This window comes from Amblyraja radiata, chromosome 22 (assembly GCF_010909765.2).
Source record: "Amblyraja radiata isolate CabotCenter1 chromosome 22, sAmbRad1.1.pri, whole genome shotgun sequence".
Lineage (NCBI taxonomy): Eukaryota > Metazoa > Chordata > Chondrichthyes > Rajiformes > Rajidae > Amblyraja > Amblyraja radiata.
Genome location: NC_045977.1, coordinates 19,372,042 through 19,386,526, shown reverse-complemented (window position 1 = coordinate 19,386,526; position 14,485 = coordinate 19,372,042). Strand labels below are relative to the sequence as shown.

Here is a 14,485-nt window from a genome sequence, read left to right as displayed (position 1 = left end):
GTTCTCTGGACTCTGGATCAGTTCCTGTGGACAGAAGGGTAGCTAATGTAACCCCACTTTCTAAGAAAGGAGGGAGAGAGAAAAATGAGAATTATAGACCAGTTAGCCTGACATCGGTAGTGGGGAAGTTGCTCAAGTCTATTAATAATAATAATAATAATAATAATAATAATAATAATAATAATAATAATAATAATATATTTTATTGTCATTGCACATAAGCGCAACGAGATTTGATATGCAGCTTCCATCCGATGTCATAACTTAAATAACTAATAAATTTTAGATTTAGATTTAGATACCCCGAGAACATGGTTTGTAAAAACAACAGTAAAATAGTCAAAACAGTTCAAACAGACTAAAGTGCAGATGTGTCTGTACGACGTGACCATCTGAGAGAGGCAGTCCATTGGGGGTGGGGGGGGGGGGGCACTCAGCAGGGCCGGTTCAGAGCCGCTATAGCTCTGGGAATGAAGCTGTTCCTGAGTCTGGAGGTTCAGGCGTAGAAGGCCTTGTAACGTCTGCCGGAGGGAAGTAGTTCGAACAGTCCATTACAAGGGTGTGAGGAGTCTTTATGGATGCTGACGGCCTTCCTGAGGCACCGTGTGTGGTAGATGCACTCCAAGGCTGGTAGCTGTGTCCCAATAATCTTCTGCGCTCTATAGAGCTATAGTCTAGGAAGAGCATCCTCACGTACGTGCCCTGTCTTTCCAGGTGAGTCAGGACAGTGTGAAGAGCCATCCTCTGTTGATCTATTTGCCCTGTATGCAAATTGATGAGAGTCCACTGAGGCAGGGATGCTGGATTTGATGTGGGAGAGGACCAGCCTTTCGAAGCACTTCATGGGTATTGGAGTTAGGGCAACCGGGCGGTAGTCATTCAGGTTGGTGACTTCAGACTTTTTCGGCACCGGCACTATGGTAGCTGTTTTTAGGCACTTGGGGACCGTTGCCAGAGATAGAGACAGGTTAAAGATTCTCGTGAATACCTCCGCCAGCTATACAGCACAGTCCCATAGTACCCTTCCCTGGACTCCATCTGGGCCTGCAGCCTTGCGTGGATTGATCCTACGCAGAGCGCACTGTACCTCCTGAGTGCTCAGTAATAAGGCCTGTCCCTCCGCCATGGCCGGGGTTATTCCACTCCTGGTGGTGTTGCCAGTTTTGAAGTGGGCAAAGAAGGTGTTTAGCTCGTTGGTCTGTGTGATATCACTGTGGGGGCAGGTGGGGCTGCTCTTGTAGTCAGTGATGTCCCTGACACCGTGCCACATGCTTCTGGTGTCCACGGTATTGAAGTGGTCTTCCACCCTTTGCCTGTGGATGTCTTTGGCCTTTTTTATACCTCTGTTCAGGTTAGACCTGGCAACACTGTAGGCAGAAGTGTCCCTGGATTTAAAGGCATTGTTGCGTGCCCTTAACAGATTCTGAACCTCCTTGTTCATTCAGGGTTTCCGGTTTGGGAACATCTTTATTTGCTTGTCCACTGAGACAGTCTCCACACAGCAGTTGATGAAGGAGAGCACAGTGGATGTGTACTCCTCCAAGTCTACCTATGTACCACTGGTAGCCTGTTGTGCAAACAGGTTCCAGTCGGTGCGATCAAAGCAGTCCTGGAGTTGTAGGGTGGCGTCCTCGGGCCATGTTTTGACCGTCCTTATTGCAGGTTTGGTCTTGCGGATGAGGGGTTTGTATGCAGGCAGTAGAAACAGTGAGAGGTGATCGGATTGTCCCAGGGATGGGCAGGGGAGAGCTCTGTATGCGTCCTTGATGTTTGTGTGCACTTTATCCAGCGTGTTTGAGCCCCTGGTAGGGCACTGCACATGCTGGTGGAATTTGCGGAGTGCAGCTCGTAGGTCGACCTGATTAAAGTCCCCTGCAACAATGAAGGCACCGTCGGGGTGAGCATCCTGCTGCTTACTGATGGCCGAGTGCAGCTGTGCTAGCGCTAGGTTAGCATTAGCCTGTGGTGGGATGTATATGGCCATGATGATAGCCACAGTAAACTCCCGAGGCAGGTAAAGCGGCCTACATTTAATCACTAGGTATTCCAAGTCCGGGGAACAGTAGCTCTCTACTGCAGTGTTGTTGGTGCAGCAGTTGTTGATATAGATGTAATAGAAGCACATTTGGAAAGCAGTGACAGGATCGGTGAAAGTCAGCATGGACTTATAAAGGGGAAATCAAGCTTGAATAATCTTCTGGAATTTTTTTAGGATATAACAAGGAGAATGAATAAGGGAGAGCCAGTGGATGTGGTGTATCTGGACTTTCAAAAAGACGTTGACAACGTCCCACACAAGAGATTAGTGTGCATTATTAGAGCACATGGTATTGGGGGTAGGGTATTAATGATTTAGACAAATAAATTCAATGTAACATCTCTAAGTTTGCGGATGACACAAAGCTGGGTGGCGGTGTGAGCTGCGAGGAGGATGCTATGAGGCTGCAGGGTGACTTGGATAGTTTGGGTGAGTGGGCAGATGCATGGCAGATGCAATATAATGTGGATAAATGTGAGGTTATCCACTTTGGTGGCAAGAATAGGAAGGCAGATTATTATCTGAAATGTGTCAGATCAGGAAATGGGGAGGTGCAACGAGACCTAGGTGTGCTTGTATGTCAGTCACTGAAAGTAAGCATGCAGGTCCTATAGGCAGTGAAAAAGGCTAATGGCACGTTGGCCTTCATTGCGAGAGGGTTTGAGTTTAGGAGCAAGGAGGTCCTACTGCAGTTGTGCAGGACCTTGGTGAGACCGCACCTGGACTATTGTGTACAATTTTGGTCCCCTAATTTGAGGAAGGACATTATTGCTATTGAGGTAGTGCAGCTTAGGTTCACCAGGTTAATTCCCGGCATGGCGGGACTGACACATGATGAAAGAATATATCGACTGAGCTTATATTCACTGGAATTTAGGATGAGAGGGAATCTTATACAAACATATAAAATACTTAAGAGATTGCATAGGCTGGATGCAGGGAAAATGTTCCCGAGGTTGGGGGTGTCCAGAACTAGGGGTCACAGTTTAAGAAAAAGAGGTAGGCCATGTAGTACTGTGTTGAGGAAAAACTTTTTCATCCAGAGAGTTGTGTGTCTGTGGAATTGTCTACCAAAGAAGGCAGGGAAGGCCAATTCACTGGAAATATTCAAGAGAGAGTTAGATATAATTCTTATGGCTAACGGAATCAAGGGATATGGGGAGAATGCAGAAACAGGGTACAGATTTTGGATGATCAGACATGATCATATTGAATGGCAATGCTGGCTTGAAGGGCAGAATGACCTACTCCTGCACCTATTTTCTATGTTTCTAAAATGTCAGAGTAACTCAGCGCGACAGGCAGCATCTCTGGAGAAAACAGATGCTGCCTGACCTGCTGAGTTACTCCAGCACTTTGTGTCAAACTTCTATGAATTGAATGGTTGTTACCTTGAATAGTGGATTGATTCTTCAATGCACATCTTACATTATAAATGATGTAGGCAGAGGTGAGTTGATCATTTTGCCTCTTCATTTAGACTCACCTTCGTACGATTCAAACATTTTTACGAGGAAATGGGTTTCTTCAATGATTTTATCTTCGACAGATTTCTTGCCCATTCCAAAGTCCCGCAGAGTGGACATGGTGAATCTTCGCATCTGCTTCCACGATTCCCCATGACCAAAGATGATGCCTGTAATTAAAACCGTCAATGTGACAACTTGTCAAAGCAACTTACAACCAAGTCAAAGGTGAACTTCACTTTTAAATGCCAAAATCTAGATGGAAAACAATGGTTCAAGAGAGAAAGATTTGTTTTAGTGAGGCAATTGACAATAGACAATAGACAATAGGTGCAGGAGTAGGCCATTTGGCCCTTTGAGCGAGCACCGCCATTCAATGTGATCATGGCTGATCATCCGTAATCATTACCCCGTTCCTGCCTTCTCCTCATATCCCCTGACTCTGCTATCTTTAACCCACTATCAAACCCTCTCTTGAAAGGATCCAGAGAACATGCCTCCACCATGCTCTAAGGCAGAGAATTCCAGAGTCACAACTCTCTGTGTGAAAAATTGTTTCCTTATCTCTGTTCTAAATGCCTTACCTCTTATTCTTAAACTGTAGCCCCTGGTTCTGGACTCCCCCAACATTGGGAACATGTTTCCTGCCTCTAGCGTGTCCAAACCCTCAATAATCTTATATGTTTCAATAAGATCCCCTCTCATTCTTCTAAATTCCAGAGTATACAAGCCCAGCCGCTCCATTCTCTCAGCATATGACAGTTCCGCCATCCCGGGAATTAACATTGTGAACTTACGCGGCACACTCAATAGCAAGAATGTCCTTCCTCAAATTATGGGACCAAAACTACACACAATGCTCCAAGTGTGGTCTCACTAGGGCCCTGTACAACTGCAGAAGGACCTCTTTGCACTTATACTCAACTCCAACATGCCATTCGCTTTCTTCACTGCCTGCTGCATCTGCATGCTTACTTTCATGAACATATAAAAGAGAATACACAACATAGAACAGTACAGCACATCATCCATAAGACACAGGAGCAGAATTAGGCCCTTTGGCCCATTGAGTCTATCCTGCTGTTCAATTGTAGCTGATCTATCTTTCCTTCTCAACCCCATCCTTCTGCATTCTCCCCAGAATCACTGACACCCTTACCAATCAAGAATCTGTTAGTCAGCGTCTTAAAAATATCCATTGACTTGGCCTCCACAGCCTTCTGTGGCAATGAATGCTCCACTATTCGATCGTGGCTGATATATTTTTTACTCTCAACCCCTTTCTCTTGCCTTCTCCCCATAACCTGCATCATTACTTCCCCACTTTTATACAGTGCCACTTTCAGGGAGTTGCGGATTTGCAGCCCAAGATCCTTCTGTGCATCAATGCTTCTCGAAGCACGTCATTTACTGCATACTTACCGCTTATATTTAACCTACCAACTGCAACACCTCATACGGGATTCAAAATTAGCTTGATGGTACGAAACATAGGTGTTTATGAATGATCCACACTTTCCACACATAGTGAAGATCAATCTTTATTCCACAGGCAAACAGGAACATTCAAACAGCCATCCATTCTCAACTGGCTCCGCTGGCTTTTGAGAGAGACAGAGAGAGAGAGAGCGAGCGGGCTGACCTTGCTAGTGTAAAGCTGTGTAGTACCGTAATACCATGTACAGGGTGGCTTGCACATATGTGTAATGGAGATTATAAATGGCATGAATTAATAAGGGTTAATCTACATCCTTCCTCTTAAGGAAGCAAAGCATATACAGGTATAGAGTGGTTAGTGTAGCAATTGTAAAACACCAGTATAAGGTGCGGTATTTATTATTTTACATGTACTTGTTTGTGCAAATGTGAGCACATAAAACAAGACAGGACATGCACAGTTTAAATGTAACCAGTAAATTTTCCAATTAGCGGGTTTGGCTTGCAGACTCGACCTGCACGTGTACGGTAATACCCCTTGTGCACCTCATCCTTCCCTGAGAGAGCAAGTCTCTTATCGGGCGAATGCAGTGGAGAAGACACAGGTGGAGATGGGGGCACGGGGGAGGGCAGGGATGGTGCTGGCACCGGTAGAGGAATAGCTGGAGTATTATTCACGGAGCGTGAGGGATGACTGGCGGGCTGGTCCGGGTTAGGACGTGGAGGTGCCGGTTCATTAACCGGGAGGAGGTGTTTTATTTTTAAATCAAAAAATTTATTCAATTATTAAAAATAATATTTACACTACAATAAAACAAGCCAGAACCCACCACCATAATACAATACAAACATGTATCCATAATAAACTACTATACAACTATGTTACAATCCTTATTGAGGATACATTCAATACCTTGCGGATCCTAGCGGTCCCGGAACTCCCTCTGGGTGCCCGTAGACAGGGCGTATTCCCTTTCTAACCCCACCCGGACACGGACGTAACCCCGGAAAAGGGGCAGGCAGCTGGCTCAGGTAGAGCCCTCCACCATCTGGCGCCGTGACTCGCGGATGGCCAGCTTGGCCAGGTGTTGGCGGGTTCGCCGATAGATGCCGTTGTCAATGCTGACCAAGTAAGAGCGTGGCTCTGCGGCTGATCCCAGAATGACTCAGAGGCAGTCGTAAACCTCGGTGTGACCGTAAGCGGACAATGTGTCCCTTGTTGAACGGTTGAAGCGGAGAGCTGGTTTTATTGAAGTATTTTCTTTATATGTCGTGGCGACGTTGGAGCTGGGATTGGATCACAGACAGTGCATGAACTTGGGGTTCTAGTAGTTGCTTGGCCATAGGCAGGGTGGAGCGTGTTCGCCGTGACATGAGCCGTTCGGCTGCAGAACCCAGGAGAGGGTCGCGGACGATGTTCCGTAGGTTGAGTAAGTCGAGATAAATATCAGAGCCTGCCCTGTGTGAGCGTTCCATTAGTTGTTTTGCGCTTCTTACCGCGCGCAGCCAGGCCGTTGGGACTGCGGGTACTCGGGGCTGCTGGTGATGTGATGAGAGGATACAAAGATGTTTGTTGAGGCCCCATCGATCTCTCTTGCCTCTCTCCATAAACTGGGATCAATCTCATCAGAACCAGGGGACATCTCACCTTAACGTTCTTTACTAGATCCAACACCTCCTCCTTCTTGATATCAACATGTCCTCAAATATTAGCATCGGCCACACTGATCTCACAATCCTCCATGTTGTTGTCCTTGTTGAATACCAATGCAAAGTGTTCATTTAGTACCTCACCCATTTCTCCTGTCTCCAGAACAAATTTCCTCCTTTGTCCTTGCATGGTCCTACTTAATATCATTAATATGAAGTATAAAATGCTTATTTGATATTCTTTAACCATACCTGCCAAAAACATTTCAAGAACCCTTTTTGGCCATTTTGTCATTTTTTCCTGCACTCTATATTCTTTAAGATCCCTGTCTGATTTCAGCTGGCTAAATTTCACTTATATTTCCTTTTTCTTTGCGTGGATAAGAATGAGAATAAATTACAAATAAATAATGGGACGTTCAGGACCGTGCTAAGAGCCAGCCTAGACAAGACAGGCCGAACGATCTCATATGTTGAAATATGAAAGTTTCAATACATCCTCAGACTATGCAACAGCTGGAAAGTGTGACAAATATAATCAAAGTGAGAAAAATAGGTATATGTTAAAATAGTGGAAAAGTTTTATTAGCTTGTGAAACAATCTTACAATAAATCCCCAAGGAAATGGTTTCATGTATTATGTAATTAAATTAAGCACAATTTGCAAAGGATTGGGTACCAATCTCAATTAAAGAATCATGTGTTGTCCAAAGTCCTTTAAAGTTTTACAGCTTAGAAAAACAAGCCTCCGGCAAGACTCCACATAACAGAACCAAATGAGGATGCAACCAAATATTATCAAGGGTTCAACGACAATGAAGACGAGAGTTACCATGACCCTTGGCTGTGACATCAAATATTGGGATGCGACCTCTTCCTCCAAACTCATCGGGATGATTGATGAGAGCATCCTTCACGGTCTCGTAGCCGGTCAGGACCACAGCCTTCATGGTTCCAAGCTTGATGCTGAAGATTGGGCCGTACTTCTCAGACAGCTTAAACAGGAGGACAGGGTTCCATGAACAATTAATAACTTATCTTCATTTTATTATAGTTCATTGGATTTGGCACAGTAAGGCTGATCTACTGCTGTGCAACTCGAGCAGCAGGTGGCGCAGTGATAGAGTTGCAGCTTTACAGCAACAGTGACCCGGATTATTATTTTTTTAAATGTATTATTTTATTATTTATTTCGAACAGAATAAAAGAATAAAAAGCAAGTGTGAAACAGCATACAAAAAACAAAAAATATATATTTATAAAGTGTCATAAACAATATCTATAAATAAATGAAATCGTATGTGTCCGAAAAGGAGCAGGAAGAAGCCAAAGCTTATTAATTCCCACCCCTTATTCAACTGCTTGTAATTATCTTATTCAAATTTAGCAGCTATATGTACACCATATGTACACCTGCCACTATATGTACACCAAATTATTTACATTTATACACTAATCAAATATTTACAAAGCCATACAAAAAAGAAAAATTTGAACCGGCTATGGGTGCTGCCTGTACAGAGGTTGCACATTCTCCCCATGACCTGCGTGGGTTTTCTCCATTGCTTTAGTTTCCTCCCATACTCCAAAGATGTGCAGGTTTGTAGATTAATTGGCCTGGTTAAATTGTCCCGTGTGTGTGTAGGATAGAGCTAGTGTTGCAGGGATCACAGATCGACGTGGACTAGGTGGACCTAAGGGCCTGTTTCCATGCTGTATCTCTAAACTAAACTAAATCTCTAAAATTAAAACTAGACTATGGCTTCTACCTCGGTGCACGTGACAAGAAACCAAATAAAACTAAACTAAAGAGCCAGTGGATAGATCTTCAGTTACTCTGGTCGAACACCAGCATTGACACGGATGGGTTGAATGGCCTCCTGTGCTATAACCCTGCTGTGATACCAGTTACACTGTAATAACCAAGCAGTAAACATTCACCCGATGATGTGGTTTCACATTACCTTGCAACCCACTGTCACTCATTCAAATAAACCGATACGATTGCATCTTTTTTTGTTGCGAGCAAACACTTTTGTATCAGAAAACGGTGAGACACATTTTCTGACATAGAGAAAGGGACTCAAGTAGATTATACCTTTCAATATACCAATGGACTCCTTCCTCACAGTCTGTGGAACCCAATCAATAAGGTCATCACATCGCGGGCATTGCATGTGTAGCCAATTTTTGTCAATATTGCCACAACCCCTTGACTTTTTTTACTCTGATAACAAAAAAATATTCTGCTTGCACAAGTTAAACCGTGAGGGAAACGCTCACGCCTATTGCGTAAGCAGCACAGTGGTTGATGAAATAACATTATTCACCCTTTTCTAACAGCAATTCCGAAAACAACAGCATGAAAGGGGCAAGGACAGAGGGTGCAAGAAGAGAGATAACACGTCAACATTTCACTCCATAGTCTGATGTGAATGTGCATCCGAACATCGTCATTGTCAGCAGTAAATGGATTACCATCCCTAAGGACAACAATTCAGGAATGCAGTTCAGTGTCATGATCTGATAGCATCAGAGAGCGCAGGCACAGGCCCTTCAGCCCGTTGTATCTAGACTGACCATCGTGTACCTATCTATACTCATCCCATTTATCACCATTTGTTCTGCAGCCTTCAGGACTACAATGGATGCACAATAACTAATAATGAATGGCCCAGATAGGATGGAGGTGGAAAGGATGTTTCCAGTAATGGGAGGGTCTAGGACCAGAGGGCACAGCCTCAGGATGTAAGGGCGTATCTTTAGAATGGAGATATGGAGGATTTTTTTTTAACCAGAGGGAAGTGAATTTGTGGATTCCATTGCCACAGATGGTTGTGGTGTCCAAGACATTGGGATTTTTTAAAGTGGAAAATGATAGGTTCTTGTTTAGTAAGGACATCATAGATTAGGGAAGGGCAAGATAATGGGGCTAAGAAGGAAAAATAGATCAGCCATGATCCAATGTCAGAGTAGACTCGATGGGCCAATACTAATACTGCTCATATGTTTTATATCAAAATATCCTTATTGCCCTGTGAAACTCCCATTATACATTGTTCTTTTTTTAGAAAGATACAGCACGGAAATAGGCCCTTTGGCCCATCGAGTCCACGCTGACCATCAAAACCCCATTTACACTAATACTGCACTAACCTAATCCAACTTTAATCTCTCTATATTCTCATCAATCGCTCCCAGATTCTACCAGTCTCCGACACACTAGGGACAATATACCGAGACCAATTTAACTATAGGGTGATTTCACGAAAGGTCACTGGATCATAGATCCTCACCCACGTGACCGCAAAATTTAACTGGGGTACAAACGTCACTTCCAGTACATGTTATTGATGCTGAAAACGCGAACTTTCAAACCTGTTAAAAACCGCGAAAACGGTTAGTTTTTGAGCTGTAAATAACTGTGCCAGTCGGGGTGACCGCGAGGCACAGCTATCTTACTTTAGAGTAAAACGAGGGTAAAGACAAGAGAGCGCTGAAGGGAAAATGACAGCGGAAGTTGTTGGCCAAAGATCGAAAATATCGGGAATTATCGCGTTTGCTGATTGCATTTCATCAAAACTAAGGCATTATTAATGTTTTGATGAAATGCAGCGAGCAAACGCGATAAAATCCCAATATTTTCTATCTTTATATCTGCACGGCCAACAACTTCCGCTGTTATTTTCCCTTCAGCTCTCTCTTGTCTTTACCTTCGTTTTTCTTTATCTTCTGGACTCTAAAGTAAGATAGCTGTGTCTCACGTTAACCCCGACTGGCACAGTTATTTACAGCTCAAACACGGGCCGTTTTCGCTGTTTTTAACAGGTTTGAAAGTTCGCGTTTCGAGCATCAATAACATGTACTGGCAGTGACGTTTGTACCCCAGTTGGATGTTGCGGTCACGTGGGTGAGGATCTATGATCCAGTGACCTTTCGTGAAATCACCCTATAAACCTGCTGGATCGAACCCGGGTCTCTGGCGCTGTGAGTTCAGCGGCTCTACCAGCTGCCCCAATGTGGCCGCCCAGTATTTGAAAAGAGATGGCTCACGTTAGCCTGGGCGTTTCTCGCGGGATGTTCAGGGAGTCAACTCTGAAGTTAACTATATCAGCAGAAGACAGTGGGTCAGGGTCTTGGAGAAGAAAAACTGAAGAACTGCAGACGCTGGTTTATATCAAAGAGAAACACAAAGAGCTGAGTAACTCAGCGGGCCAGGCAGCATCTCCGAAGAAAGCAGTCTGAATAAGGGTGCCGACCCGAAATGTCACCTATTCTTTTTCTCCAGAGATACTACCTAGCCCGCTCAGTTACTCCAGCACTTTGTGCCCGCATGAAGTGGACCTCCTGCCGGGTTTATCTGAGCGGGTAACATCTGATTACAAGCGGTGAATGATGGAAGTTGTGAAACTGAACTCAGTAGTGCTGAGATTTCTAGGGCGTTGAATCTAAGCGGCAGCAACATAGAGACAGCGATGCTTCTCTCAAGCGCTGGGTGAAAGTGGGGAACACAACGGGCCACTATTGCTGCCTCCTCCCGCTCCCTCTTACCTCCATGAGACTCTCGTGGGGTTTCTTCAAATCCAGGAGGTGCAGGTGACCGATGATGGGCAGACAAAGGGGTCCCGGAAGCAGGTTGAGCGCTCCATGGCACTTAGAGCCGCGGCGAAAGTAAAGGAGGAGCAAGAGGGAGAGGGCGCCGAGGATCAGTAAAGTGGCTGCGTCCAGCGGGAAGGCGCTGCCCAACGTCATCTCTGGGCTCCCCTTGACTTCTCGCTCCTGTCAGCGCCCCAGAGCAGGGTCCCGGGCCGCAGTGTCTCTCAGCTTGAGCCCCACTCGCCTCTGTTTAAACCCTCCTCCTGAAACCTGAAAGTTAAAGTTGTCAGCGAGGGCGGGGCGACGAGTGAGGAGCCGCCTCTTGGCTGCGGATTCAGTAAAGTGGCGTCAGGGCAACTAACGTTGGTGGCAAGTGGGAGGGAGCCGCACTCAGCTGTCCCCGGACACTTACTCAGTGTGACCGTGAAACCAAAGCACTCAACCCCGGCAACGTTAAACAGGCGACGCTATGTATGTGGCAGTCAGAGTTTCAGCTTGAAGACTCGCCGTCAGCAATGGATTTCACCAGTGATGGAAATGGGGGATGGGGGGTAGTGGGGTACGCAGGGGGACGGCGTTCCCCTAATTTTTAGTTTCCAGTTACCATCCTGTGCGTGAATTCGCAGCTTTATCCTGCGCAACTTAATCCAAGGGCGAGCAAACGAGCGGACAGGCGGCCGAAAGCAACGATCATAGAGTGGTATAGATGACATTTCGTGTCGAGACCCTTCTTCAAACTGAGTCAGGGGAAAGAGGAACAAAAGATATAGACGGTACTAAGGACAAATGAATGGAAGATATGCCTATATCTCCAGTTTCCCTTTCCCTTGACTCTCAGTCTGCAGAAGCGTCTCGACCTGAAATGTTACCTATTCCGCTCTATGATCGTTGTTTTCATCCGTCTGTCCGCGCGTTCGCTCGCTCTTGGTGCCGGCGCTTCTCCCCTCAGACTCCTCCAAACAAACACACACAACATGTCTGGCAGATCGGTGCGGGCCGAGACCAGGAGCAGGGCGAAGGATGACATCGAACGGGTCGTGGCAGCTATCGAAAAAGTACGCAAATGGGAAGGGAAAAAACATCCCGAAGGAAATTGATGCTTAACAAAAAAAAGGGGGCCGGCGATCGCTCCGTGTCGGATGGAAGGGGGGTGGGGGGGGGGGGGGGGGGGTAGGGCCGGCATTAAGCCTTAGGGGGGCCCGCGCTAGAGTAATCTACTCTCGGCTCAGGTAGATCTACCCCGAGTGAAAGGGGGGGGGGGGGGCGGAGGGGTGGAGAGAGAGTAGAGGGGGAAGAAAGGTATAGACGGGTCGGGGGTGTGAGGGGGAATGGAGAAGGGGATGCGGGTCGTTCCCACTTGGTCCCGGGGAAGCGCTCCCGCCCCTCCAGTCGCCGTGCTTCACGTGCACAGCCCCGGCTCCAGCCCTCTCTCTCCCCGGGGAGACGCGGTGAACAATTACATGGAGGGCCGGGCCGGGGGTTGAAGGTCAACGTTTACAAACCTCGGCCCTCAGCTCACACCCGTCCTCCCGGACCCCTGCATCCGCTCCCGCCGCCGGCCCCCCTCCCTCCCTTCCCTTCCCCACATCCTTACTTCGGCCCAACCCTTTCGCCTCCTCCCTCCGCGCTATGATGTTCCCTCTCTCCATCCCTCCTACCTTCTTCTCTCCTTCTCCTTCTTCTCTCTCCCTCCCTTCGTCTTACTCCCTTCCTTCTTACTTCCTTTACTCCTTCTCTTCCTCCTTCCCTCCACACACACACCACACACACACACATAACGCACAGCCAACTACACCACACACAACACAACCCGCAACAGACAACTAACACACACAAAACTAAGTTAGGATGGGGTAGAAGCCCAAAGGGTAGGATGGGGCTGAAGCCCAAAATTTAATACCTGGACTGGTTTTTCGACAATAGTTATTGGTTTTCCAGGATCTTGTTCATTAATTTTTTTTCATTTTACAGTCACTAAAACAAGTGGTATTGTAACTATGTACTTTTCAGAGGTGTACACATTTTGTTTGTTACTTGTAGGCTTACATGTATGCAATTTTATATTAAAATGTAGCTTAGATCTGTTTGGTCCATTAACTCGCAAGCACTTTTTAAGTGCACATTTTCATTACTTTCCACTCTACCAGAGAGATATAAAGTCTATAATAGACTTTATTTGTATTTCTATGATTCTACAGGCCTTGGCTGGGAATCTGGGTGTTAGGCGCTTCCCCCCCCTGGTGAATGCTATGTACTTACTTCTCTGTTTCTATCCCAAGTACAGGCCTCGTGGCTGTGAGTCTGGAATCGAGGGGTTAAAGGCTCCTGTACCCGATTGGCCCAGCTGCGTCAGGTGACGGGTGACTCATCTGAAGTATAAATACGAGAGCTTCCCAGGATTCTTCTCTTCGTCGTAGACTCTGACTGATGAGCAGACTGTTGGTGGGGGCTGAGGCAGCCTGACCACATGGCATAGAACTTTGTGTATTTTCACCATTCCTTGTTATCAGATATTGTATTGGGACGGATAAGGGCTGACCTTAGAGTTTTCGTGTATTTTGGTTTCAGGGTTGTATCTCTTTGGGCAGGTTTTGGAATCTCCGGTTCGACGGCCCATGGTGTGGCTGGCTGGAGCATTGTTAAATTGTTTGTCGGTTTATCCATATCCCTGACTGGGTTGTTTAAATCAGGTTTGAGTTTTGTGTTCCAATGAATGATTAAAACTGTTTTTTGAACCTGAACCTGGTTTTTGACTTGTGTTACGTGGCTCTGAAGTACCTGCATTCGGGAGTCGTAACACTGGGGCTCACCAAAATTGTTCCCAATTGGCGGGAGGATGGCTTCAGTGGGTGCAGGATTTTCTGGAGCTCCTTCCAATTGGCAATATTTTGTATGTTCAAAGTTAAAAAGGTGGACTAGGCAGGAATATAAAAATGATCACCTGCAGCTGAGAAAAAAAAAAGATGATTTGTTCATGAAGAAGCCATGACCAAAGCAAAGATATTAGAGCGGAGACGGAAGCCTGTTACCGAAATGATGCCGAAGATTACCCATGACCCTACTACGGCTTTTTCGTCGAGTGGACTATCTTGCTCCGATATAGGATCTTTGTTTTCCCATCTCCATGAGATGGAGAGTGTGGAGGAAAGTGGCGCTGTAAGGGCAGTCCACATCTTTCAGCAGCTCATTAGAACTTTTCCCAATTTCATAATGACTGTCTAAGAACTTGGCCCTCATCAGACCTGCCGTCTCTCCGCCGTAAACGGAATTTACCTCCAGGACGCTCAACTCGTAGACC

At 46.0% G+C, this 14,485-nt stretch overlaps 1 protein-coding gene across 3 annotated transcripts in view; it reads right to left on the bottom strand.

The window, feature by feature from the left end:
* LOC116985654 (cytochrome P450 2K1-like) overlaps nt 1-11,636 on the bottom strand; it is a 28,446-nt gene extending 16,810 nt beyond the window's left edge. The window contains exons 1-3 of one of the 3 annotated variants that reach the window (XM_033040522.1): nt 11,143-11,636; nt 7,424-7,586; nt 3,525-3,674 (exon numbers count right to left, since the gene is read on the bottom strand). In XM_033040522.1, the coding sequence (XP_032896413.1) occupies nt 3,525-3,674; nt 7,424-7,586; nt 11,143-11,343 (514 nt within the window). In that variant the 5' untranslated portion in view covers nt 11,344-11,636. The other 2 variants (XM_033040524.1, XM_033040523.1) reach the window with 2 other exon arrangements.
* Between the last annotated feature and the right edge of the window lie 2,849 nt (nt 11,637-14,485).